The following is a 25,025-nucleotide window of genomic DNA, read 5'->3' on the forward strand; positions in this document are numbered from 1 at the left end:
ATGAACTGTTGTAAGTCAAGGACTATCTACCAGGGATGGCGAATCTTTTTGTTGTGATGTGCCGAAGCATGCACGCATGCTCCAGCACCCACAATGCAATGTGCCCCACCCCCCTGCACATGCGCACACAACACTCCCACCCTGCCCTCTTACCTGCACTGCACATGCACATGCCTCCCAGCTGATTTTCGGCTCGTTTGAGGCCTCTGCACCCTCCTGGAGGCTCAAGGGAAGCCTCTGCAGCCTTGGGAGGCCGAAAAATGGGCCCTTTTCGGCACTTCTGGTATTTTCTGCCTCCCAAGGCTCGAGGGAAGCCTCCGCAGCCTTGGGAGGCTGAAAATGGGCCCATTTTGGTATTTCTGGAAGGCCTGTTTTTCGGCTTCCTGAGGCTGCAGAGGCTTCCCTCAAGCCTTGGGAGGTAGAAAATACCAGAAGTGCCGAAACGTGCCCGTTTTCAGCCTCCAGAGGCTCCCTTCGAGCCTCCGGGAGGGCAAAAATGGCCTCAAATGGGCCAAAACTCATACAGGAGGTGCACACATGCGCAGTGCAGGTAACTTTGAGAGGGGCTTACGTGCCCACACAAATGGCTCATGCCATAGGTTCACCGTCACGGATCTATACTCTCGGAAATATTCCAAGGACTGGATTGCACCCAAATTTAACTGCAGGTTGGTTACTTGATTCCTTTATTCAAAATTCTGCCTTTGGTGGCACAATGTCACAATTTCCGCCATCTTTTGCCATAAAATATAATTACTTTGAAAGCAGTAATAGCGACAACATTCCTTTTACGAGAAAAGGAATTTGATGCGATTGCATGGGGTTGATAAACTTCTGAAAGCTGTTCAACCTGTAAACTCTGGTTTGAACAGATTTGATTGAAAATTATGAAAATTCTCGGAAAGGCAATTTTACCCATATTTTTACCACCATTAGCTGATTAAATGCTGCTGTGCCAAGTATGTTAAACTACATATTTTTAGCCTTCCAAACTTGATTTTAATGGGTTATAAAGAGAACTTCATAAATCCACTTAGTGACAGCTTAACTTTGCAGATGGTCATAGCTAAAAAGAATCTTTTTTAGACCATTGTTTTTTCCAAGAATTCGTGTCCCTTTTTAAAAAAAGGAACTTGCAAACAACCTACGAATGAAACAGGGATGAATAATGATCGGGTAACCTTCAATGTCACAATGACAAAAATACGGATAGAGTTTTAGGTGATAGATATCCTATTTTTTTCTCCACTGACAATGCTTTGCTAGTTGCCATTTTCTTTTCTTATTTGTAGATAGTCCTTGAGTTACAACTAATAATCGAGTGACCGCTCAAGGTTGCAACAGCACTGAGGGAAAAAGTGTGCATTTATTCACGCTTAGGACCATTGCAGTAGCTCTGTGGTCACGTGACCAAAATTTGGAGTCTGGGAAACTGGCATGTACTCATGCCTGTTGCATTCTCCCTGGGGTCACACGATCCACTTCTGACCAGCAAAGTTGATGGGAAAGCTGGATTCACTTAACCAGCATGTCCCTGACTTAACCTCTGCAGTGATTCACACTTAACAGCGTCCCGAAAGGTTGTAAAACAGGGCAGAACTCACTTAGCAACAGAAATGTTGGGGTCCCATTATTTTATCGGTAGTTAGAGGAGAAAAATGAAACTTAGAAGGAGAGTAGTGAAATGTAGAAAATACGCTATGATATAGATGTAAACAATATGACTGTTATTGATATGATTATTGGGCTCACTATGTTTAATGCTATCACTAAATTTTTATTAGAAGATATGTTAAGAAGGAGAAATGAACAGGTTTATTATTATCTATCTATATGAAAGGAAACACCCCTCATGCATCATCACAAAGTTTCCAGAACCGTAAAGCCTACAAACTTGAAATTTGGCACATATTTTCCTCTTGGCTTCTAGGTGCTCACTTAAGAAAGGATTTTTCCAAATGACTATTAGAGCATTAGTATTTCATATATTATAATTACTGTATTATTAACACACTTGGATGCTAAGGAGTTCTACTTCCCACCTGAAAAAAAATCTGTTCCAAATGCAAAACACAAGCAGAGGAGAGGAGTTTCAGTTTTAGTTTCATAGCACCAAGCAGCTTTAGTACAGAACAATTGAGCTAAGCCACGCCCAGGCTCCTTGCTGTCACACAGCAAATGCTGTTTCAGTTTCCAAACAGCCCTCAACTCTCTCACACACTGACAGGATACTAGCCGGGTGAATACGGATGGATGCTGGTAGGCAGAGGCAGAATTTTTTTCCCCTTATTTTCCTCCCCCAAAACTTGCCTGACCATATAGTTTCACAGCAAAGCACGAGTATCGAGCTCCTACACAATATCACGATTAGAAAATCAATATTAACGTTGTAATATTGTAAATTTTGATGGTTATTGCACAGAGATATTTGTAGCCAGACGATACACTGTTTAAGGGAAGATGGAATGTTTACATTGAACAAATTAACAAAAATTTAAAAGAGAAAATGTTGGGTTCCCTTGCGGTTGTAAGTCGAGGACAATCTGTGCATTGCATCTTATCCAAGCCAGAGCTGCGGTTTAACTAGAGAAAAACTGCAGGGAAAAAACTGTATTTGCAAACTTTTGTAAATCCGGCACCATCGCCAAGAGAGCTCTTCCTTTTTCCTCCCTCCTCTTGGTGGAAAATTTTCCAAAGGTTCTTAAGATTTTACCCCTCCGGTCCAAAGCAAACAGATGTTCTCATCAGCTGCTACTTAGTGGAAGTGGCTCACGGATTATTTGAATCACAAGCCTGTTGGGCTGATTTATTGTGACACAAAACAGCACCGCCTACTCAGAGAGAGGCTTTGCAACGGGGAAACAATGTGAAATCCCAGGATTGGCCCAATCCAACACTTGCTTTCCTGTCTTTGATTTTAGCAGATAACACAACCAGTGGGAAAAAAATATCTTCGGCCAATCCCATCGATACAAACCAAAGAAATTAAACATAGATATTAATTCTCCAGAGTAGTATTCCAAGGAGTAACTTTTAAGAAGAGGTCATCCTTGACTTAACAACCAGCTCATTTTAGTGACCGTTCAAAGTTACAGCTTGGACACTTCCTCTGCAGCTGTCAGAACGTGAGGACAACCGGATCTGTGATGGCGCTTGCAGAATATCCCGACTTCCTCATATTATATAAGAGGGAGGAAGCCCATGTTTTCTTTAATGACATTTTGGCACCTCATCACTGTAAGTTGAGGAGTGACTTCCGGGCAAGGCAGATCAGGCCATTCTTCTGGACTGGTGTCATAATTGGTGTGTGTGTGTGTGTCTGTGTGTGTATTGGGGGAAGGCCTTGTCAAAAATCTTCACAGGAGGGACTAGTATTGTTTTGAACATTCCCTCTTTCTTGTTTATTGTGCTCTCCTCTTAGAACATAGAATGATAAGAGTCAGAAGGGACCTTGAAGGCCTTCTAGCCCAACCCTCTCCGCCCTGCTTGAGTAGGAGACCCTGTATCATTTCAAATAGTGATTGTCTCTTTTTGAAAGCCGCCGGTGATAGAGCAGCCACAACTTCTGAAGTCAAGCCTTTCCACATTACGCAGCCCTTCTTCACATGTTTTCATTGCCAGGTGAATGCTATAAGAATAATATATTTTATTATTTATGACGAGGGAAACCAAAGCTTTTTGGAGGAAGGGAAGGCCAATTGTGTGGTCGTATTCCTTTAACTTTCCAAGTCATTAATTAAAAAACAAACAAACCCTCTTTTGTCATTTTTGCTAGAGGCATTTGCAGTATCTGGGTACCCAGGGTCGATGGTTTAAAGATAACTTTCAAGTTTGCCAGCTCCCTGCAATTATACGTCCTCAGCTTTTCATAGCAGTCTGAGATACGGCAATAAAAAAGGTGAAGTTTTTCTTGGCATGGGGATAAAGTTTTAGATGGTGTTTTGCCTGCTTTTGTTTTGCCAGGCTGTCAGTTGAAAATGCAAGAGAGGTTGAGAGAGAGAGAGAGAGAGAGAGAGAGAAAAGAAAAAAAGAAGAAAAAAATATAGTTGCTTGGGCTTGGCAGAGCAGTGGCACCAACTTACTTAGTGAGCAAAAGGACTTTGACGGCAGGATTTAAGTTTTAGCAAGAAACCTGACCTAGTTTTTGGGTTTTTTTGCATTTTGGTGGGGAAAGTAATCACATTAGGGGAGAAAACTGGGGAATGCTGATCTTCTTTCCCATTCAGACTGCAATTTTACAATTTGGCTCTTAATCGTCCATCTTTTAGAGTATCTCTACTCATCCCTTAAGCTGCCTGAGTCTTAACCCAGAAAATCTTTACAACTCGGAGATGTTTGGCAACCAGTTTTCAGGAATTCAGCCAATATGGTTTGATGTAGTGGTTAAGACAGAAGGAGAGAAACTGGGAGACTATGAGTTCTAGTCTTAGTTTAGACACAAAGCCAGCTGGGTGACCTTCTGCCTCCCTCTCTCCCGCTCTCTTTCTGCCCTAGGAAGGAGAGAAGGGCAAATCATTTTGGAAAAATCTTGCTGGGATAACTGGAGGGACTTCTATGTATTTTCTCTTTCTCTTTCTCTCTCTCTCACACACACACGTGTCTATTCTCACTTGCTCTTTCTATCCATCCATCCATCACCTGCCTGCCTGCCTACCTGTCTCTATCTCCTCTCTCTATCATTGCTTTTTCTCTCTCTGTCTCATCTCTCTATCTCTCCATCACCTGTCTATCTGTTTATATATCTCTATCATCTGTCTTTCTCCCTATATTATCTATCTATCTATCTATCTATCTATCTATCTATCTATCTATCTATCTATCTATCTATCTATCTATCTATCTCTATCATCTCTCTCCATCCATCCAGTCTGTCTATCTGTCTCTATCATCTTTCTCTATCTCTTTCATCTGTCTCTCTATCCATCCATCTCTGTCTATTGTCTATCTGCCTGTCTCTATCATCTCTCTCTCTCTCCCCACCCACTTTCATCTCTCCCTCCCTCCCTCCGTCTCTGTCTCCCTTTCCCTCTCTCCTGCTCTCAGCACTCATTTTCCTGCATGCTACATTTTATTTTGGGAATCGTCGCCCTTTCGAAGTTGAAAGAACAGAAGGTTTGTTTAACTCGGATCATGGTTAGCAAACCAAACCAAACATCATCACCACCCCAAAAAATCCCATTGAGTGGGATGAAATGAAAGTTGGGCTTGTCATTGACATGAGGTGGGGCTTTACCGTACCCATCTGATGCAATTTTGAGGGTTTGCATGACACCAAATCATATATAAACCACATGAGTTCAGTCTGTACACTACAACAATCCCCAAATCTGGTTGCCTAATTTACAGTTCATCACGTAATGAGGATGCTGCAGAGGGGTTTATTTGGGGTTAATTATAATTCAGATAGCTGTGAATAAACACACTGGGAAGATAGAGTGACTGAGTTCACAACAAGTGCAACCTGATATGACCAGAAACCTGCTTCAAAATTTAAGTTAACGCTTCCTTTCAGGCTGCTTGTCCATATTTAAACTGTTGTATGAAAACATTGAATCACCTTTGGTAAAACAGCATGTTTCAAGAAATCCCTTACTAAACAAATTGACATACCTTCTGAACGGCACACAATTAAACAGGACGCCTTTCTACGGATCAGAAGACACACACTTGATAGTATTGTTGTGTAGGTGCTTACAGACTGTCAAGTTAGAAATTGCTGTGTCCATCTGGGATGTTATATATAGGTACCATGGTGTTACTCTTTTATTTATTTCTGTTTATTTAAAAGGTGAACACCTGACTGTAGCCAAAGGGCCAAGGACATGAATTGTTGCCAGGCGTAAAATTTTACCATCGAAGTTCCTAGAATGGAATTATTTATTTAAACCTTCAGTTCCAAAGTCAAATACATGGCAGCTGTTATCAAATCAATTTTACATGTCCAGCTGAGTTGAACCCTTCATAGCTCTGAATTAGTACGATGTCTACATGTCAATTCCTTCAGTTGTTCTATGGAAGAGAAAATAATTCTCCTTTAAGACACTCAACGCTCAGAAATCTACACGAAATATTAAAATATTGTACAGTCGTGCTAGCTGGAGGAAACTTTGGGCCTGCTCAAATTTGGCAGACTGTTTCTGTGTTATACACACTTCCCTTTCTGACTTGATTAATCCGTTCCTCCATCTCAGTAAGCAACCTTAAAGTGAGTTTAAAAAAACAAATTTCCATTATCAGTACAAATATTTAAAATACACAGCAGCTGAGAAAGAAGTCATTGTGGATGTTGGTTAGCCCAACCCTGAGAATCCTATTTGATGATTATGTTCATTGTCTGAGTTGTTGGACAGACTTTTGATCTACCTCCATAAAACGATTGAAATAGGGATTATTTCGGGGATGGGCTTCAACAATTTCAGCAACGGGTTCTCTGTCCCAGTTGCTGGGTGGGCATGGCCATAGTGGGCGTGGCCTAATTGGCCTCCCGCACCATGGTGTGTGGGGGGGATGTTTTTGCCCTCACGGGGCTCCGGAAGTTTTCGTCAAGCCTCTGGGAGGGTGAAAACTGCCTGTTTCCAGCCTCCCCGAGCCTCCACATGGGCCCTGTACTTACCTGGCATCCAAAATGGGCCAGGTGGGGACTCTTGGGAGGGGTGGGGTGGGGTGGTCAGGCCCAGCCAGGGGTGGGATTTACTGGTTTGCTGAACCAGTAATTAAAAATGATAAAATTAGCTACCGGTTCGTCCAAACCAGGGCGAACTGGTAGCGGCCCACCCCTGGATTATTTGGACCTTCTAGAATGTTTCCTTTCTCTTCCCGACTGAACAACCAAGATTCAACAAGCATCCCAGCTTGTTTCTGTGCCTTCACCCTGACATTTTAATTCGTCGTTGTCAAGACTGTGAAGCTGACATCCTGAAACTTTTGGTCGTATTTTAAGAGTTGGGTCTCCTTGTTCTCCGAGCAATTTTGGAGCCTTCATTCTGTTTATTAGAAGCTGCCAAAAGTTAATTGTTGCTTAAACAAAGCTGAGAGCTTGCAGTTCTGTAAAGGAGACATAAATGAGCAGCCAATGAGCACGTGCGCGCGCACTCACTCACACACACACACATTTTTACCTGGAACTAAACCTTGTAGACACTATAATGGTCGTCTCAGTAAATCTGGCCAGGATGGAAGTTGCAATGCTTCATTGTTCTCCGCTAATCCTCTTGTGTTTTCAAGAATGGTGGGCTTAGAATTAGTTCCTTCTGCTCCAGCTAATGCGGTTAAATTGTTATGTAATATATGTCGTGTATTCTGTAATGTTATTAATAAAACACAGTTCTCCAAGTTTGGTGCCCAATGCAAATCGAAGAAGGGGATTGTGAAGGTCTTGCCTTTGTGTGATCTTGGAATTCTGGGGCTTAATAATCCCAGAGCAATAGAATCGTACAATTGGAAGGTATCGCAACGCTTTTCAGGTTCAACCCTCTATAATGTGCCACAAAATAATTTAAAAAACCCTCCCAGTCAGGCAGCTGTCCAACCTCTTTCTTAAAACTTCCAGGGACGGAGAACAGAGTAGACAGAGTAGACTGCTGGACAATTCTTACTTTTGGGAACGTGATATTGAAATGAAACCTAAATGATTTTTAAAAATGGGCTGCTAACAAAATGTAGGTAGGCCTCGACTTAACAACCCACAACTGGGCTCCAAATTTCTGTTGCTAAGTGAGACATATGTTAGGGGAGTTTTCCTCCATTTTCTCTTGCCCTGGTTGTTAAGTGAACCACTGCAGTTGTTAAATTAGTAATACGGTTGTTGTATTACGGTTGTAATACAATTATGGTTGTATCTGGTTTCCCCAAGGCCTGGGCTTGTCAGAAAATATCAAAAGGCTGTCAGAAGATTATAAGGTGATAGATGTGATGTTAGATGCTCTGTGCCATGATATTGTGTGTGTGTGTAAGAGAGAGAGGGGGGAGAGATGGAGGGAGAGAGGGAGAGAGAGAGAGAGAGAGAGAAATTTTAAGATTGTAGTAAGTCAGATTTAAAACCTCCTTTTTTACGATCGTTTTCTTTGGCAGTGTTTTTAAATGTTTATGCACCCATTAAATTTTAGGTTGGGAAATGAGTCCAAGAAAGAAAGGAACAGCAGACAAAAGCATTTATCTGGATAAGGTTGCAACAAACAGCCCCAAAGCCCCAAAGATTTTGGAGGGAGCAGCGCCTGGCAATGGGTGTCAATCCGTGGTTGTGTCTCTTGCTTAATGGAAGATTGATGGTGTGGATGTATTTAAGCAACGTTTAGTTTGCTGTTTGTCGTCCAAATAATACCTGTTTCTGGGTGCTTAGTAGCGGGCCCAAATATTTCTGGGCTTGGAAAAACGTGGGTTATTAGCCGGTTGTGGGTTTTGCTGAAAGCGTAGTGAAAAACCTGCAAAACTGGCTTTGGGGGACAGGAGAAATATGTATACCCCAGGCAAGAGCAACTACACAGTGCCTACTAGGAGAACAACCAGAATATGCGCACTGTTTTGATGGGTGTGTAGATAGGAAAGACAGTATCAGTGAGATAAAAAAAAAAACCCGGTAGATACTGGACAGCTTAAATTGGATGTAATCCTATTCTTAAGAATGCACTACTATAAATGCTTGTATTTCATATTTTAAAGGGAAAACGGATCCATTTTAACAATCTTTCACCTTAATCCTAATTTTTATGTTGGTATGTCTCCTAGGATAAGATTGGGCCCAGTTCTTACAATTTGTTCTGTAGGGAATTTCAATATTTCAGTCTCAATATTTTATTTTCGATTCAGGAAGATCGGGATTTATATTTATATCAGTGAGATAAATAACTGGCCTATATTCCAGTTTCCGATTAATTTCCTTCTTCGGAGCATTTTTCTTGAAGTATAGGGTATACTTTTGTGGATCGGTGAGTGTTGATTCCTTGGTGGCAACAGGAATTGGACAAGTGGCTTGTGGTCAAAAACTGATGGCCTAAGGCCACACATTCATCCCTAAGATGGGGCTAGAATTCTCAGTCTCCTGGTGATTGGCCCAAGATCATTCAGCTGGCTTTCATGCTTAAGCGGGACTAGAATTTCCAGTCTCCTGCTGATTGGCCCAAGGTCACTGAACTGACCTGCCTGCCTAGGGGAGGACTAGAATTCACAGCTCCTTGTGATTGGTCCAAATCCACCCAGCTGGCTTTCATGCCTAAGGGAAGATTAGAACTCACTGTGTCTTGTTTTCTAGCCTGGCTCTAGACCAAACTCAATTATCTGTATTAATTTCCACCTCATCAGCTATAATAAATATTGTTTGGGTTGCGTATGATAGGACTCCATGCAAGAATGCTTGCACAATAAAAGACATGTACAGAATTAATTTTACAAGTATTTCTCTCCCCTCCCAACCACCCTGTGTATTTTGGTATTACTGTTCAGTAAATACAACCAAAGTATCTTATTAAAAGTATTCAATTTTCACATATCTAATATTTTCACATTACTGTATATTGCCACATTTAATGCCATTTCCTAGGTCAATCTGGTTTTTTTCCCCCCAGAATCATTTTTTTTAAAAAGTACAAGAACTTCACATAGTATTTATATATGGGTAGTCCTTGAGTTATGACCGCAGTTGAGCTCAAAATTTCTGTTGTTAAATGAGACAGTTGTTCAGTATATTTTGCCCTGTTTTATGACCTTTCTTACCCAGCTCAGTGAATTGCTGTCGTTGTTCATTGAGTCACACAGTCATTAAGTGAATCCAGCTTTCCCAATTGATTTTGCTCGCAGAAGGGAATCACATGACCCAGTGGTGGGATTCAAATTATTTTACTACCGGTTCTGTGGGCGTGGCTTGGTGGGCTGGGAATGGCTTGGTGGGCATGGTAGGGGAAGGTTACTGCTAAATCTCCATTCCCTTCACACCCCGCTGACCTGCTTTCCAGCTCCGTTCTCTTGTGCAGGGCAACCAAAGGAGACCCAGCCAATCAGCTGGGACTTGGGAGGCGGAGAATAGATGGGACAGGGCCAGTCAGAGATGTTATTTGACAGTTCTCCAAACTACTCAAAATTTCCGCTACCGGTTCGCCAGAATCAGTCAGAACCAGCTGAATACCACCTCTAACGTGACTCCCGGGGGCACTGCAGCCATCTTAAATATGGGTCCATTTGCCAAACGTCCAAATTTTGATGTGACCGCAGGGGATGTTGAGAACGGTCCTAAATGTGAAAAATAGCTAAACAAACTGTTGTAAATCGAGGATTACCTGTATGGCAGAATAAATTTTGGGGACATGGAAAGTTGAATTTTGTAACCAGTCACAGTTCAGACTTTTTCTATTTTGTTTTAAGGTTGCTAAGCACACTGCCAAGACAGACACATTAATAATAATAATAATAATAAAGGCATCTCGGCTCTTGTGCTTTTGGCAAGACCAGACATAAATCAAATCCAGTTATTGTGAACAACTGCCAGGAATAATTGGGAGATGATATATATGAGATTGTCCCTCCGAAATGACTTAATTTGAAATAATTAAATGAGCATGTATTTATTTTTTTCCCCTGCAGGGATGTGCTGGTTAAAACACGTTGGGTGCAGTTAATTAAAACTCTTCATAATTTACGAATGCTTAAAATAGCTTATTCGGGTTTTGTACCTGGTGCTTCGGATCGATTGGACTAAATAAAGTCCCACAGCAACATAAGTTCTAGGCTCAGTTGTGGTCGTAAGCTTAGGATTGCCCATAGGACTATGAATCTGGTATTTTCATACTTTTCAGAAAACTTTTCCCAGTGTCCCTAGTAAGTTTGATGGTCTGTGAAAATCTCTGGAAATACGCTTTGCCTGGGAGTGTTTGGGTTCCTCCATGTTTTATTTATAGGAATAAATTCTCAGGATTTTCAGCTAAAATCGTTTATTTACATTGATATTGATGTCTGATTGTGGAGCCCTTGGTGTTTTCTTGAGCTTGGCTGTTTACTTGTAGACATTTCATTGTAAGGGAATAAGGAGTTTGTTGCTCTATTATAGTTCTACTATAACGGTGCTTCACTATGAAACTAGGTGGTTGGGCTTAGTTTTGGGGGAGGAAAATAAGTAAAAAAAAATTCTGCCATCGGTATTTTTCTGGCTAACATCCTGTCAGTGTGTGAGAGTTGAGGGCTGTTTGGAAACTGAAACAGTATTTTCTGTGTGAGCAAGGAGACAGCAAGGAGCCTGGGTGTGGCTTAGCTCAACTGTTCTGTACTAAAGCTGCTCGGTGCTGTGAAACTGAAACTAAAACTGAAACTGAAACTCCCCTCCTCTGCTTGTGTTTTGCATTTGGAGCAGATTTCTTTCCAGGTGGGGAGGGGGAGTAGAACTCCTTAGCATCAGATAATAATAATAATAATAATAATAATAATAATAATAATAATAATAATAATAATAATAATAATAGTAGTAGTAGTAGTAGTAGTAGTAGTAGTAGTAGTAGTACAGGAAATACTAATGCTCTGACGGTCATTTCAAAGAATCCTTTCTTAGTGAGCCCCTAGAAGCCAAGAGGAATATATGGGCCCAATTTCAAGTTTGTAGGCTTTACAGTTCTGGAGATTTTGTGATGATGTGTGAGGGGTATTTCGCTTTTAGATAGATAGATAGATATAATAATAGATATTGGATTGCTCAGCTTGATGGAATAATTGAAACTATTAATTCAAAAAAGTATCTCTGTGTGTAAAAATCTGAAGAAAAGTAAAACAGGAAAAATACTCAGTTTCCCCTCATTGCTAAGCAAATATGTTTGCTGACAATGCTTTCTGACTGCAAAGCAGCTGAATTTTAACTTAACAGCTAAGTTCCTTGTTTTCAGAGAGAGTTGATCAAAACTAGGCAGTTTTCCATTCCTTAACAAAAAAACAAAACCAAGTTTCATAATCAGAACACAGAGTTGTACTTCAGAAGAGTTATTTTAGTTTATTATTTCTGATTGGTCGCACAATAGATCAGATTTGGCATTTCTGTCTACCTCTTGATACATTTCCAAAGACCTGGGATATAGGCAGATGTTGTTCTTTGATGGTGTTAAAAGATATTGCCCAAGGAATGTCAGCTGTTCAAAGGAAAGCTGCCTTTTGCAATTGACTGATAGTGATTTTGTCAATGCTGATGACAGAAGTAGAATAGAATTAGAATTATTATTTTTTTAATTTTCAAAAAGTATTTATTGAAATTAAAACATTAAAATACAAATATGTCTATCAAAAGAAAAACAAGAAATCTTGGCTATATTCATACATTCCAAATATTCATGGTTCTCATTAATCATGTGGGTATACAAAGCTTATAGTTTATTTTTAACCTATATCTTTCGTACTTCTACTGTCTATCCATTGATACCAATTGTTCCAAGTTGCATGATATTCCAAGTCTTCCTTGTTATTCAATTCTATAGTGAGTCTATCCATTTCTGCGCATTTGAAATTTTTTTGGATGATTATGGTATGGTAGACATTTTCTACCAGTCTGATGGTATGGTAGACATTTTCCAAGCTTGTGCTAGTGCAATTCTTGCTGCCATAATAATATGCATAATCAAATATTTAACCTTTTTGGAGTATTTACCCTTAATAATTAGAATTAGAATAGAATAGATTTAGAATTAGAATTAGATAATAGAATAGAATAGAAAAAAAATATGGAATAGAATAGAATAGAAAATATGGAATAGAATAGAATGGAATGGAATAGAAAATATGGAATAGAATAGAAAATATGGAATAGAATAGAATAGAAAATATGGAACAGAACAGACTAGAATAACAGAAGGGAGACCTTGGAGGTCTTCTAGTCCAGCCAAGAAACCCTATACCATTTCAGACAAATAGTTGTCCAATCTCTTCTTGAAAACTTCCATTATTGGAGCATTCACAATTTCTGGAGGCAAGTTGTCCAATGTTCAAATGGTGCTATAGATGTTTTGGCATTACACCCAAGAAGGGTATGGCTGTTGTTATGATCCTTGCTTTCTTCTGCCACGGTCGTTCTATTTCTATCTGCAAGTCTTCATCTTTTGCCATTTTCTCCAGTTCTTTCTCTTCTGTTGTCTCCAGGTACTGCCACATCCAGGATCTAGACTTTTTTTGAGTGTTTTCCTTCTCAACAGTTGTTAAATCTGGGGTGCTGTGTGGCAGGTGCTTTGTCTGTTTCTAATGTCCCAGACCACGTTAGCTTCTTCATTTTCTATTTTGTGGTCCCACCAGTTCTTGCTTGCAGGCAAAAGGGATTTCTTGCAGATCGTCCAATGCATCCTTGTTGCTACTTTGTCATGCTGTTGTTTGTAGTCAGCCAATGTGATCTTCTTGCAGCAGCTAACCACGTGGTCCACTGTTTCTTCAGCTTCTTTGCTGCCTTTTACTGTCTTCTCAATTCTGGGTTTTCACATATTTGTTCTTATGCATCCAGAATTAGTCCCTCCATCTCTTTCTTCAACTTTCCTGGTCTTAGCCATTGCCAGAACTTGTTATCTGAATGACAACTCTTTCCTGTAATAATTTTTGTAATTACAGGCGTGTCGGGCTCCTCCTCCTCTTTCCTCTCCTCATTCCTCTCCTTTTCCTCCTAACACCCAAGAAGATAGGCTCAAGATTCAGATGGATCTTGACAGACTAGAACACTGGGCGACATCTAACAAAATGAAATTCAATGTAGAGAAAAGGAAAGTCCTACACTTAGGCCAGAAAAACCCAAAGAACACATACAGACTGGGTGAAACCAGGCTCAATAGCAGGAACTGGGAGAGGGATTTTGGAGTCTTAGTGGACAACCAGCTAAATAGGAGCCAGATGTATGCAGCAGCAGCCAAATAAGCCAATGCAATCCTAAATTGCAGTAACAGAGGGATACAATCAAGATCAAGTGAGGTACTAATACCACTCTATAAAGCCTTAGTAAGACCACACCTAGAGTACTGCATCCAGTTTTGGTCACCAGACTCTTAAAAAGATGCTGAGACTCTAGAAAAAGTGCAGAGAAGAACAACCAGGATGATTAAGGGACTGGAGACTAAAACATATGAAGAACGGTTACAGGAACTGGGCTTGGCTAGTCTAGTAAAGAGAAGGACCAGGGGAGACATGATAGCATCTTCCAATATTTGAGAGGCTGCCACAGAGAGGAAAGGTTTAAGAGCATCTGAAGGCCAGACAAGGAACAACGGATGGAAACTGAACAAGGAGAGATTCACCCTGGAAATAAGGAGAAACTTTCTGACAGTGAGAACAATCAACCAATGGAACAGAAGTTGCCCTCGGAAGTTGTGGGAGTGCCATCACTTGAGACTTTCAAGAAGAGATTGGACTGCCATTTGTCAGAAATGGTGTAGGGTCTCCTGCTTGGGCAGGGGGTTGGACTAAATGACCTAAAAGGTCCCTTCCAACTCTGATTATCTATTATTATCTGTTATCCTCCACCTCCACCTTCTCCTCTTTCCACTCCTTCTCCTCCTCTTTCCTCCTCCCTCTCCCTCTCTTTCTCCTCCTCCTCCCTCTCCTCACCTTCTCCCTCTCCTTCTCCCTCTCCCCCCCCCTCCTCCTCCTCTTTATTATTATTATTTTCAGTGAACTTTTAAAATGCCAGGAGACATTTCCCTGCATGCACAAACCAACTGGTACGTGGGAGGGTTTCAGTTGCATAGAGGAAAATTCTGAGCAAAAATAGCATTTCCTATTTTTTCTGAGTTTTGTCACAGAAGAGGGGGAGGCACAAATTGTGGGGATTCCCCTCAATTAAGAAACTGAATATTTCAGGCTAGAATAACCCTCAAGAGTAAAGTAGAGTGGAGTAGAAGAGTGGAATGGAATAGAATACAGAATAGAATAAAATAAATAGAATAGAATGCTTCTTACAATCACAGACCAGAATTACAATGAGAAGCACATTAAAAAAAATAAAAACAGACCAGGGTCAAATTACTGCCGTTGGTAGTGGGTTCAAGGAGCTGTTGTAAAGGCAGACAGTTTTGCAACCCTGTTGGTTGCTTATCCTGTGGATGGCACGCAGACGCTGGATGTTTGGCTCTTCAGTGGTCTCTATTTCCCCTCCTCCTGCCTATCCCCTGCTGAATTCAAGTGGCAAGGAGAACAAACCCTCCACTGCAGCATCTTGACCCAAAACTCAAGCAAGTCCTCCTCTTGGCTGGGTGTGCATTTTCTGCTTATCGCTTCCTGCGAGCTGCAGTAAATGCACAGAAACTGGCAATCACTCCGTGCAAAGTTTCAAGGGTGTACGGAGTAGGGAGGAAGTGGGGAATTTCTCCACGCACAATGAAAGGAAACCTTGTAAGAGACGGAGCAAAAATGCAAAGTTTTTTTAGGAAACAGGGAGGTCATTCACATGAGGATGGTGCCTGAATGACAACTAGTTTGTTGTGTTTGCCAGTTGTTTATAAAGGAGATTTCAAGGCCCTGAAGGAATGAAGTGCCAGTGGAAAGGGATGGCTTGCATGCTTTTCCACTTAAAGTGGATGCTGTATACACAAATTCTTACTTCTTCCTTATTTCAGTTCATGGAATTTCTATTTATTAGTTGGATTTGTTTAAAAATGTCTTGGCAGTGATCAGAAAAGTGACAACGGTGACAATAGTGGCTTGGAACAGGGGGTTGGACTAGAACAGGGGTCGGCAACCTTTTGGATCTCAGGGATCACCAAACTCAATTTTAAATCCCGGGGACCACTAATATGAATTTTGACTGATGGTGGGTTGCTGACTTTGGTGGGAGAGAAAGAGAGAGAGAGAGAAAGAGAAAGAGATCTGAACTAACCCCACCTCTCTCTTACACACACACACACACACACACACACACAGGCAGGGGTGGGATTCAAATTTCTTAACAACCGGTTCTTGGGTGTGGCCTAATTTGTGGGTGTGGCTTGGTGGTCATATGACTGGCTGGGCATGGCTTGTATGTAAATATTATAAATATTTATGTAGATTTTGAATTTTTTATTTAAAAAAGAGCAACTTTTACCCAAATCAGGCAAAGCAGGCAGGCAGATTCAGTTGCTCACAGAATCACAGATTCACTCAGAGATCTGTGTTTCTGCCATCAGTTATCTGAGACTGTCACATAAAATTTGCTTGCAAGCAAACTTATAAAATTAACTCACAACATACCATGTATGTAGATATTGATTTTTTTTATAAAAAAGAGAGCAACTTTTAGCCAAAATCAGGCAAAGCAGGCAGGCAGATTGAGTTGCTCACACAATCACAGATTCACTCAGAGATCTGTGTTTCTGTCATCGGCTATCTGAGTCTGCAACTGAATAATAGAAGCTTCAGTCCTAAGGAAGGTTCAGCTCTGCTTAAAAGCAGAACCGAAGATCTAAAGATTAGCTAGAATGCAAGAAATCCAATGATTTCCTGCTTTCTAGCTAATCTAAATCTCCCAGCACAGCAGAACAGATGATGGTCGAAAAAAAAAAAAAGGAAAAATAGCAACTTAACAGGCAAGTTTGCCAGGTAAGGAATGAGTAGGCGGCGAGGGTTCCCGCAGGCCATGTGGGCGGCACAGCCTTGTGCTTCTACGCAGCCTGAATTAATTACTTTGTGAGTGTGCTCTGGGGGTGGCATTTCTCTGCAGACCACCAAAATTTTCTCACAGACCACCAATGGGCCGTGGCCCACCAGTTGGTGACCGCTGGACTAGAAGACCTCCAGGGTCCCTTCCATCTCTGTTATACTGCTATTCTCCCCACTCTGCTTGGTAGTGTCGAATTGCCTCGCCAACAATTACATCTATACATAGGTAATCCTTGAATTATGGCCCCAGTTGAGCTCCATATTTTTGTTTTTCTCAGTGTTAAGGGAGTTCTGTTCCATTTTATGACCTTTCTTGCCACCATTGTTAAGTGAATCACTGCTGTTGCAGTTGTAAAACAATTTGATCTACAGTTTTGTGACAAAACTGGACACTGCTGCATTTTTCACACGAGGATCTATATTTTGGGTAGTGTTTGCGGTTAGGCAAAGTCCAAAGAACCAAAGTCATATCTTTGGAGACTTCACTTTGGTCCATAAATGTAAAAGTCATGATAAAGCCTTTTGACTTCTTTTCTTCTAGGCTCGTGGATGACAGGTGTGTGGTTCATCCGGAAGCAGGTGATCTTTGCAATCCTCCCAAAAAATTCCGAGGTAAGAAGCACTTGTTGGAATTCATTATTGGGATGTATTTCTATGCAACAACTACAGTAGTATTCAGCCAGTAGATGGCAGTGTTTACAAGTTTGGATCTGTGGCACATACTTAAGTAGAATTTTCCTGTTTCCTGTTCCAGTTAAACAGTAAAGCACATGGTGACTGTGCCCTTTGTTTGCTCTGCCAGTACTATGGATAAACAGAATTTCTAGCAGCACGAAAAACATGAAAAGCACATTGTAAATAACAACCAACTGTAGCAATTGTCAGATTATTATTTTTTTTAGCATTTTGTCTCCCCCCCCTCTCAAAATAACATTAAGAAGAGATTGGACAACCACTTGTCTGAAATGGTATAGGGTTTCCTGCCTCAGCAGGGGGTTGGACTAGATGACCTCCAAGGTCCCTTCCGACTCTTTCATTCCATTCCATTCTGTTCTATTCTATTCTATTCTACTTTTGCACATCCTTCTTATTTTGTGGTTTCAATATTTCAACCTCTGTTCTTCTCCATTTCAGATTTCCTCTTTCCCGTCCCCAAAATCCATGCTCAAAGTATATTAAGATATTATTGGTGGGGTTTTTTGAAATTTCCTGATGTAACAAGTCTTCTTTTGTGAACAGGGTCATTGTTTTCTGCTTTTTATTTCCTTATTCTTCTTCCCCCAATTTTTCTTCTAGGAAAAAAAAAATCCTCTAATTCTATCCCCGTGCTCTTTAATCAAGAACCTCTCTTCGTAACACTTCCCTTCTTACTTTATTTTAAAGTTAACCAAACAGGAACAATGAACCCATTGTACAAACACCTTATTTACACGGAGCAAATTGGAACAATAGGGCAGGTGTCAGCTGCACAGCTCACCTGATTTTGACTTTGTAAGTTTTTATCCAGGGTTCAACAGATTAATAGAATAAAGGAAGTTGTGTGTGTGATGGGCAGGATGAAACCACAATCTATGTTGTGGGTCTGAAACCAATTTTTTCTTTTTTTGGCCTCACTGATATGCAAACCAGTGAAGTAGAGAGAGAGAAAAAGAAACCAAGTTAGAAACTAAGTTTGGCTTTAGCCCCTGTTGCTAAAGAACAAGGAGAGACAGGAAGGAATTGTTTTGAGCAAGACAGGCATGAATGGTTGCTAGATGTTTCTCTGTCCTTAAAAAAATTCCCCTGCTTCTTAACTCCCCATTTTTTGGGTAATTTTTAATTCATTTATTTACAAAGTTTATTTATTGACAAATAAATAAAATACACGTATTTACAAAGTTAAAATACATTTATTTACAAAGTTAAAATACAAAATGAAGCTAAAATACAGCTAGTTCTTGTGTCACAACAGTTGATTTGCAAACTTTGCAAACTGGTGAAGAAGAGAAAATCAGGAAAGAAACCAAGTTTGTCTTTAGCCCCTGTTGCTAAAGAACAAGAAAAGACAGGAAGGAATTATTTTGAACCAGAGAAGTGTGGATGGCTGGTAGATGTTCCTCCATCCTTCAAAAAAATAATAATCAATTATTCATATCTTAACAACAGCTAGAATTATATTTGCTCAAAACTGGAAGAATAATAAGATTCCTGCAGAAGAAGAGGTAATTATGAAAATATTTGAATGTGCAGAAATGAATAGATTAACATTGGAAATTAAAGAAGATACAGAATATTATATGATATGGTATGTATTTTATAAATGGTTGGAAAACAAAGAAATTGAATGATTATAAGATAAGAGGTAATGAGAATACTATAATTATAAGAAAAACAAGGATGAAACTTTTAATATGAATGTAACTTTAATGGTATATATTATAGCATGAAATTTATATTAAATATGAAGATGTGCACAAGAGATATGTACACAGTTAACACACCGTTGAATTGAAAGATGGTCATTTTGTAATAGAAAATTTAAAAAAATAAATAAAAAAAATTCACCTGCTTCTTAATTCCCTTTTTTTTTGTAATTTTTAATTCATTTATTTACAAAGTTTATTTATTGACAAATAAATAAAATACATTTATTTACAAAGTAAAAATACAGAATGAAGCTAAAATACAGCTAGTTCTCGAGTTACAACAGTTTATTTAAGGGACTTCAAAGTTATAACAGTGAAACATTTGTTTGGTGAGTTTTCCCTATTTTACGACCTTTCTTGTCGCTGTTTTTAAGTGAACCAATGCAGTTATTAAATTAGCCACCTGGTTGTTAAGTGAATCTGGATTCCCTGATGGCTTTGCTTGTTGGAAGGTCGCAAAAGGGAATCACATGACCCCTGGACACAGCGACTGTCGTAATATGAACCACGCGCCAAGCATTTTTGATCATGTGATTGTGGGGAGAACTGCAGCGGTCGTTAAGTGTGAAAAACGGTCCCAATTCCCTTTTTCCAGCTCCATTGTAACTTTGGACAGTCATGAAATGAACATGTCAGCGTTCCAGAAAAACTCCACTCTAATCTCTAACTCTGAGACAGACATCTTCTCAAAAGTTCTTTTTATTTTGTATAGTAAACTAGCACAACTGGGGAATCCCTAATTGGAAAGTTCTGGGCTTCCTTGCAATAAGTTAAAAAAAAACTACAAATCCACCCCCTGCACCCCCCATTGCATCACAGGCCCCAATCACCATCCCTCCCAACTTGAGACGTCCGCTCACTTATGCGCAAAATAACATAACCTTGAATTAGAAAAAGAATGTTATTACGTCTAACTACATACACTCTGTTGTGGTTAGCCAGCAGCAGGTGCGGATGGCTGAGGAGAGCGAGGACTCAGATGAGGGCCAGGACCATTAGGGAGTGGACTGCTGCCTTCATAGATTGTGGGGGCCGACAGCAGCGATGAGGAGGTTCCTGAGGAGCCTGTGCCAAGTGCGCATGCGCATAGGATTGCTCGCAGGAAAGAGCAGCTGCAACAGCACAGGTGACTCAGGAGTAAGGCTTCAAGGTAATGGCCCCTCCTTCAAGAAGATAAAAGCCAGCTTTGAATTGGACGTTCTTTGCAGGAAGCAAAGACGTTTTGAAACTACAGCCTCGTGGACATTCCAGTATCTTAAGTTGGTATTTGAAGACTCTTGTGTTGTGAAATATTTCTTATCTGTGATTCTTGGCAATCTCGTACAGTTTTGGTGAGGCTCGTGCTTATCAAAGTTAATTAGTTTGCAACAGCCTTTTAACCGGGGATTCGTAAGACTCATTAAAAGGTTTCTGTTCCCTTTGGTTATTGTTTGTCTTCTTGGAAAAAGGTTTGGGTCAGAACACACTCCACGAAATTCCCCCTCTCCCACTTTCCCAGGCTCAAAAATGTGGCAGCCTGGGAGCATCTGGTCTCAATATGGCTTCCAAAGCAGACAGAACCATTGTAAGTGGAGGACTCACTGGGTCAACACGAATGGCATCTGGACTGCAATATTTTTTCGCCCAACTGAAGTGGTGAATTGTCAGGGAACTTTTATTTTTCCTTCGCAAAAAGACAAACATTCAACTGGGAATCGTTGCTGGGTTTTTGCAACCCGAGCTGGGCTACCTAAGTTGACCTTTTTGCAAAAAAGAAAGAAAGAAAGAAAGACGAAGGAGAGAGAAGGAAGAATTAGCTCTGGACGTGGTGTTAAAACAGTTTGCAAAAAAAAAAAAAAACCTTTCTCTTGAATGGCCCTTCTGTGCTTCATTGTGCAAATGGAACAGTGGAGTATAGAACAGGAAGTCATTTGCATGGGTTTTTAGAGGTTTTCACTAGGGAAGCCGTTTTTTGAAAGACATGGAAACTGCGGGGGGGGGGGGAAGGAAATACAAAAACAAATATGCCTCGGACTCCTAGCCCTGCTGCCCAACTTCCTAATAATTGTTCACTTAATAAATGCACCAGGGTTCTCCTATTTCAAATTTGTGAATCTGTTATCGGGCAATTTGAATCTGATCTCCGGGTTGGAAACTGGGCAGAGAAAAACAACAACAAAGGCACAAGTACAGATGAGGCGAAACCTGGCTCAAAAACAGCAATTGTGAAAAGAGATCTTGGAATCCTAGTGGGACAATCTCTTAAATATGAGCCAGCTGTGTGCTGCAGCAGCCAAAAAAGCTAATACAATCCCTGGTTGTATAAACAGAGTGTGATGACCCGGGGCGTGACACAAAAATAACCAAGTCACAAAAATAGAAGAAAGTCTCTTTAATGCCTCCAACTTGGCCCCAATGTCCAATTATTCTCATTAGGATATCAAACTCTTAAAGGAAACAGTTTATGGAGGGAGTAAATGCAGTCCGCACCCAAAGTAAACTTAATTTGAAATAAAAAACCCAACACAAACCGCACTGAAGGAATTACTACGGCAGGCAAGGATGATTAATTACAGACTTCTACCAGATAATGCAGCAACCACAGTTGGGACGAAGCCAAAACACCAATAAGCTTTGAGAAGAATGCACGCTTTGCTCCCAGTAACATTGGATTTTGCAGGGGGATTTTGCAGTATATCCTTCCCCTGCCATGCCCACCAAGCCATGCCCACCAAGCCATGCCCACCAAGTGATGCCACGCCCACAGAACCAGTAGTAAAAAATGTTGAATCCAACCACTGGGCCAGTCTAGAGAAAAGAAGGACTAAGGGGGACAGGATAGCAGTTTTCCAGTATTTGAGGGGCTGCCCCAAAGAAGAGGGGGTCAAATTATTATTTTCCAAAGCAACAGAAGGGAAGACAAGAAACAAGGGATGGAAACTAACCAAGGAGAGAAGCAACCTGGAATTAAGGAGAAAACTTCAACCTGGAATTAAGGAGAAACTTCCTGACAATGAGGACATTTAACCAGTGGAACAGCTCGCCACCAGAAGTTGTGGGTGCATTACAGAAATGGCTAGAATTCACTACTGTATAAAAGTAAAAAGTTCAGGCTGTAACGTTATTATCTTTTTACTGTGTTGAAGAGAGTTGGGAGTCAATGCCTTTTTTTCTTCTTTTTCTCTTCTCACTCGATATTTTCCCTTCTTCCCTTTTTCTTTACCCTACTTTTCCATTACTATTTATTTTTTCTTTGTATCTTATATTTGAATAAAATTGGATATCAGACAAGGGGGTCTGCAAATTTCAGCCGAATCGGATGCACGCCTCTGGCCTCGTCAGATATACCCGAAAACTCGCCCACCCACCAGCGTTTGCAAGTGAACGAAAGGAAGACAAGATCCTTCTTTCAATGTTGATTTTGTGCTTTTGCTTTTCAGATTGCCTTTTCAAAGTATGTCCCATGAATCGATATTCTGCACAGAAACAATACTGGAAAGCCAAACAAGCCAAACAGGGTAACCATACTGAAGCAGCCCTGTTAAAGAAATTACAAGTAAGGATCTTTTTGTAGCTCTAATTCAATTTTTTAATGTTCTTCTTCCAATGACTTCTGATGTTGTCTTTTTTTTTAAAAAAAAATCACTATATAGGTTATGGTTAGTCCCCTAATCTATGCTTTAGCTGTGCCCCACACGTTTTGCAATGACGGATCTTCTTAGGCTGTTTATAAAGAACTAGTTGGATACTTCACTATGAAACTATGTGGTCGGGCTTAGTTTTGGGGGAGGAAAATAAGCGGGGGTGGGGGGGAATTCTTCCTCTGCCTACCAGCAGCATCTATTGGTATTCATCTAGCTAGTGTCCTGTCAGTGTGTGAGAGAGTTGAGGGCTGTTTGGAAACTGAAAGAGTATTTGCTGTGTGAGCTAGAAGGAGACAGCAAGGAACCTGGGCGTGGCTTAGCTCAACTGTTATGTACAAAAGCTGCTTGGTGCTGAGAAACTGAAATGTCTCTCCTCTGCTTGTGTTTTGCATTTGAAGCAGATTTATTTTCAGATGGGGAGGGGGAGTAGAACTCCTTAGCATCAGAACGTGTTGTTAACAATAATAATAATAATAATAATAATAATAATAATAATAATAAATAATAAAGGAAATACTCTATTTTCCGTGATGGTCATTTCAAAAAATCCTTTCTTAGTGAGCATCTGGAAGCCAAGAGGAACCTAAGTTCCAAATTTCAAGTTTATAGGCTTTACAGTTCTGGAGATTTTGTGATGATGCCTAAGAGGTATTTCACTTTTATAAAGATAGATTCATGTACGTTAAGGAAAATGTATAAATAAACTGTTAAAAAAAAGAAAGAAAAGGAAATTACAAGTGAGAGTTGCCATGCTCTGGCTGTCTTTCTGTAGCACACAAAACCTTGTTTTGTCTAAAAGATGGTTGGTTCAGAAACCACAGTTGGATGAGTTCATACGTCCCACCAAGCCAAAAGGAACGGAGTCACATTTTTTTTGTGGTTTTGAGAACAGACGTTTTTCAATCTTGGCCACTTTAAGAATCCTGGGAGTTGAAATCCACACATCTTAGCTAAGGTTGAGGAACATTGGCATAGAGAGTAGAATGCTTTCTGGATCCTGGGATTTCTAGCTCCATAAACCTTGTGAGCCATAAGGGGTCCTTGGTGCTTTCTGAGCTTGGTGGTTTTCTTGCAGATGTTTCATTACCCTAACTAGGTAACCTCATCAGTGTTAGAAGAGAGAGGGAGTTATAGAGAGGAAGAGGAGGAGGAGGAAGAGGAGGAGGAGGACGACTATGGGGTCATTGGTGTTCTCTGAGCTTGCTTATTTTCTTGCAGAAGTTTCATTACCCAAACTAGGTAACATCATCAGTGCTAAACTAGGCTAGTTAGAGTAATGAAAGGTCTGTAAGGAAACAACCAAGCTCAGAGAACACCAGAAACCCCACAGTCCTCCTTTTTCCTCTTTCTCCTCCTCCTCTGCAAATCCTCCTCCCTTCTAGCCCTGATGATGTTACCTAGTTCGGTAATGAAACATCTACAAGAAAATAAGCAAGCTCAGAGAGTACCAAGCACCCCTCATTTTAGCCTGAGCTACAAATATTATCCTTTATTGCTGCTTTATTGGCAATGTTGATTTCAAATGATATTTTATTTAACTTACCAAGCACATCTAAATTATGTTAAAGTAACTGAAATATCTTTACGATTCCCAAGGATTATCACAGCTTTTGGGCATTCCTAATGTTTGGAAGTTGAAAGTTGAAACATTTGACATGGCCTATAAATATATCAGTCAACACGCACCATAGTAGAAGTTAAAACTGAGACATGTTCAAATGTTTGTTTATTTGATTTTGTGGACCCCCAGAAAGGCTATGGGGAATCACCAGGGGTCCCCAGACCACATATTGAGAATTGCTGATCTAGAGGCTAGTCTTGAAGCTTGGGATTCAAAACCCATCAAGGAGACAAGCAACCTAGAACTAATAGTAATAGCAATAACAGTTAGACTTATATACCATTTTGGAGTGCTTCACAGTCCTCTCTAAGCAGTTTACAGAGTCAGCCTATTGCCCCCAACAATCTGGGTGCTCATTTTACTGACCTTGGAAGGATAGAAGGCTGAGTCAACCTTGAGCCTGGTGGGATTTGAACTCCTGGCAGTAATACTGCACTTTAACCACTGTGCCACCAGGAAGGAGAATGAGAAAGGGAATAAGAGAGGAAGGGAGGGAGGGAGGGAGGAAGGGAAGGAAGGAAGGAAGGAAGGGAGGGAGGGAGGGAGGGAGGGAGGGAGAGGAAGGGAGGAAGAAATTTTACCCACCTTGGAAGTATTAAAGGCCGAGTCAACCTTGAGCCTGGTGAGATTTGAACTGCCAAATTGCAGGCAGCCAGCAATCAGCAAAAATAGCCTGCAGTACTGCAATCTAACCGTGGCTCTTAAACTAAGGATAAGCTTCCTAACAGTGAGAACAATTAACAAGTGGAACAGCTGGCCACCAGAAGTTGTGGGTGCTCCAATATTGGAGGCTTTTAAGAAGAGACT

General features: G+C 40.6%; 1 protein-coding gene across 7 annotated transcripts in view; it reads left to right on the forward strand.

Moving 5' to 3' along the window:
* The window catches only part of ITPR2 (inositol 1,4,5-trisphosphate receptor type 2), a 138,157-nt gene that overhangs the window by 7,927 nt on the left and 105,205 nt on the right, over positions 1–25,025 (forward strand). For all 7 annotated transcript variants that reach the window (XM_087934350.1, XM_087934352.1, XM_087934356.1 and 4 more), the window contains exons 2-3: positions 17,111–17,181; positions 22,394–22,509. In XM_087934350.1, coding sequence (XP_087790476.1) covers positions 17,111–17,181; positions 22,394–22,509 — 187 coding nt within the window. The remainder of the gene's footprint in view (positions 1–17,110; positions 17,182–22,393; positions 22,510–25,025) is intronic.

The sequence above is a fragment of the Pseudonaja textilis genome, chromosome 5, assembly GCF_049901715.1.
Source record: "Pseudonaja textilis isolate UNSWEBS1 chromosome 5, rPseTex1.2, whole genome shotgun sequence".
NCBI lineage: Eukaryota > Metazoa > Chordata > Lepidosauria > Squamata > Elapidae > Pseudonaja > Pseudonaja textilis.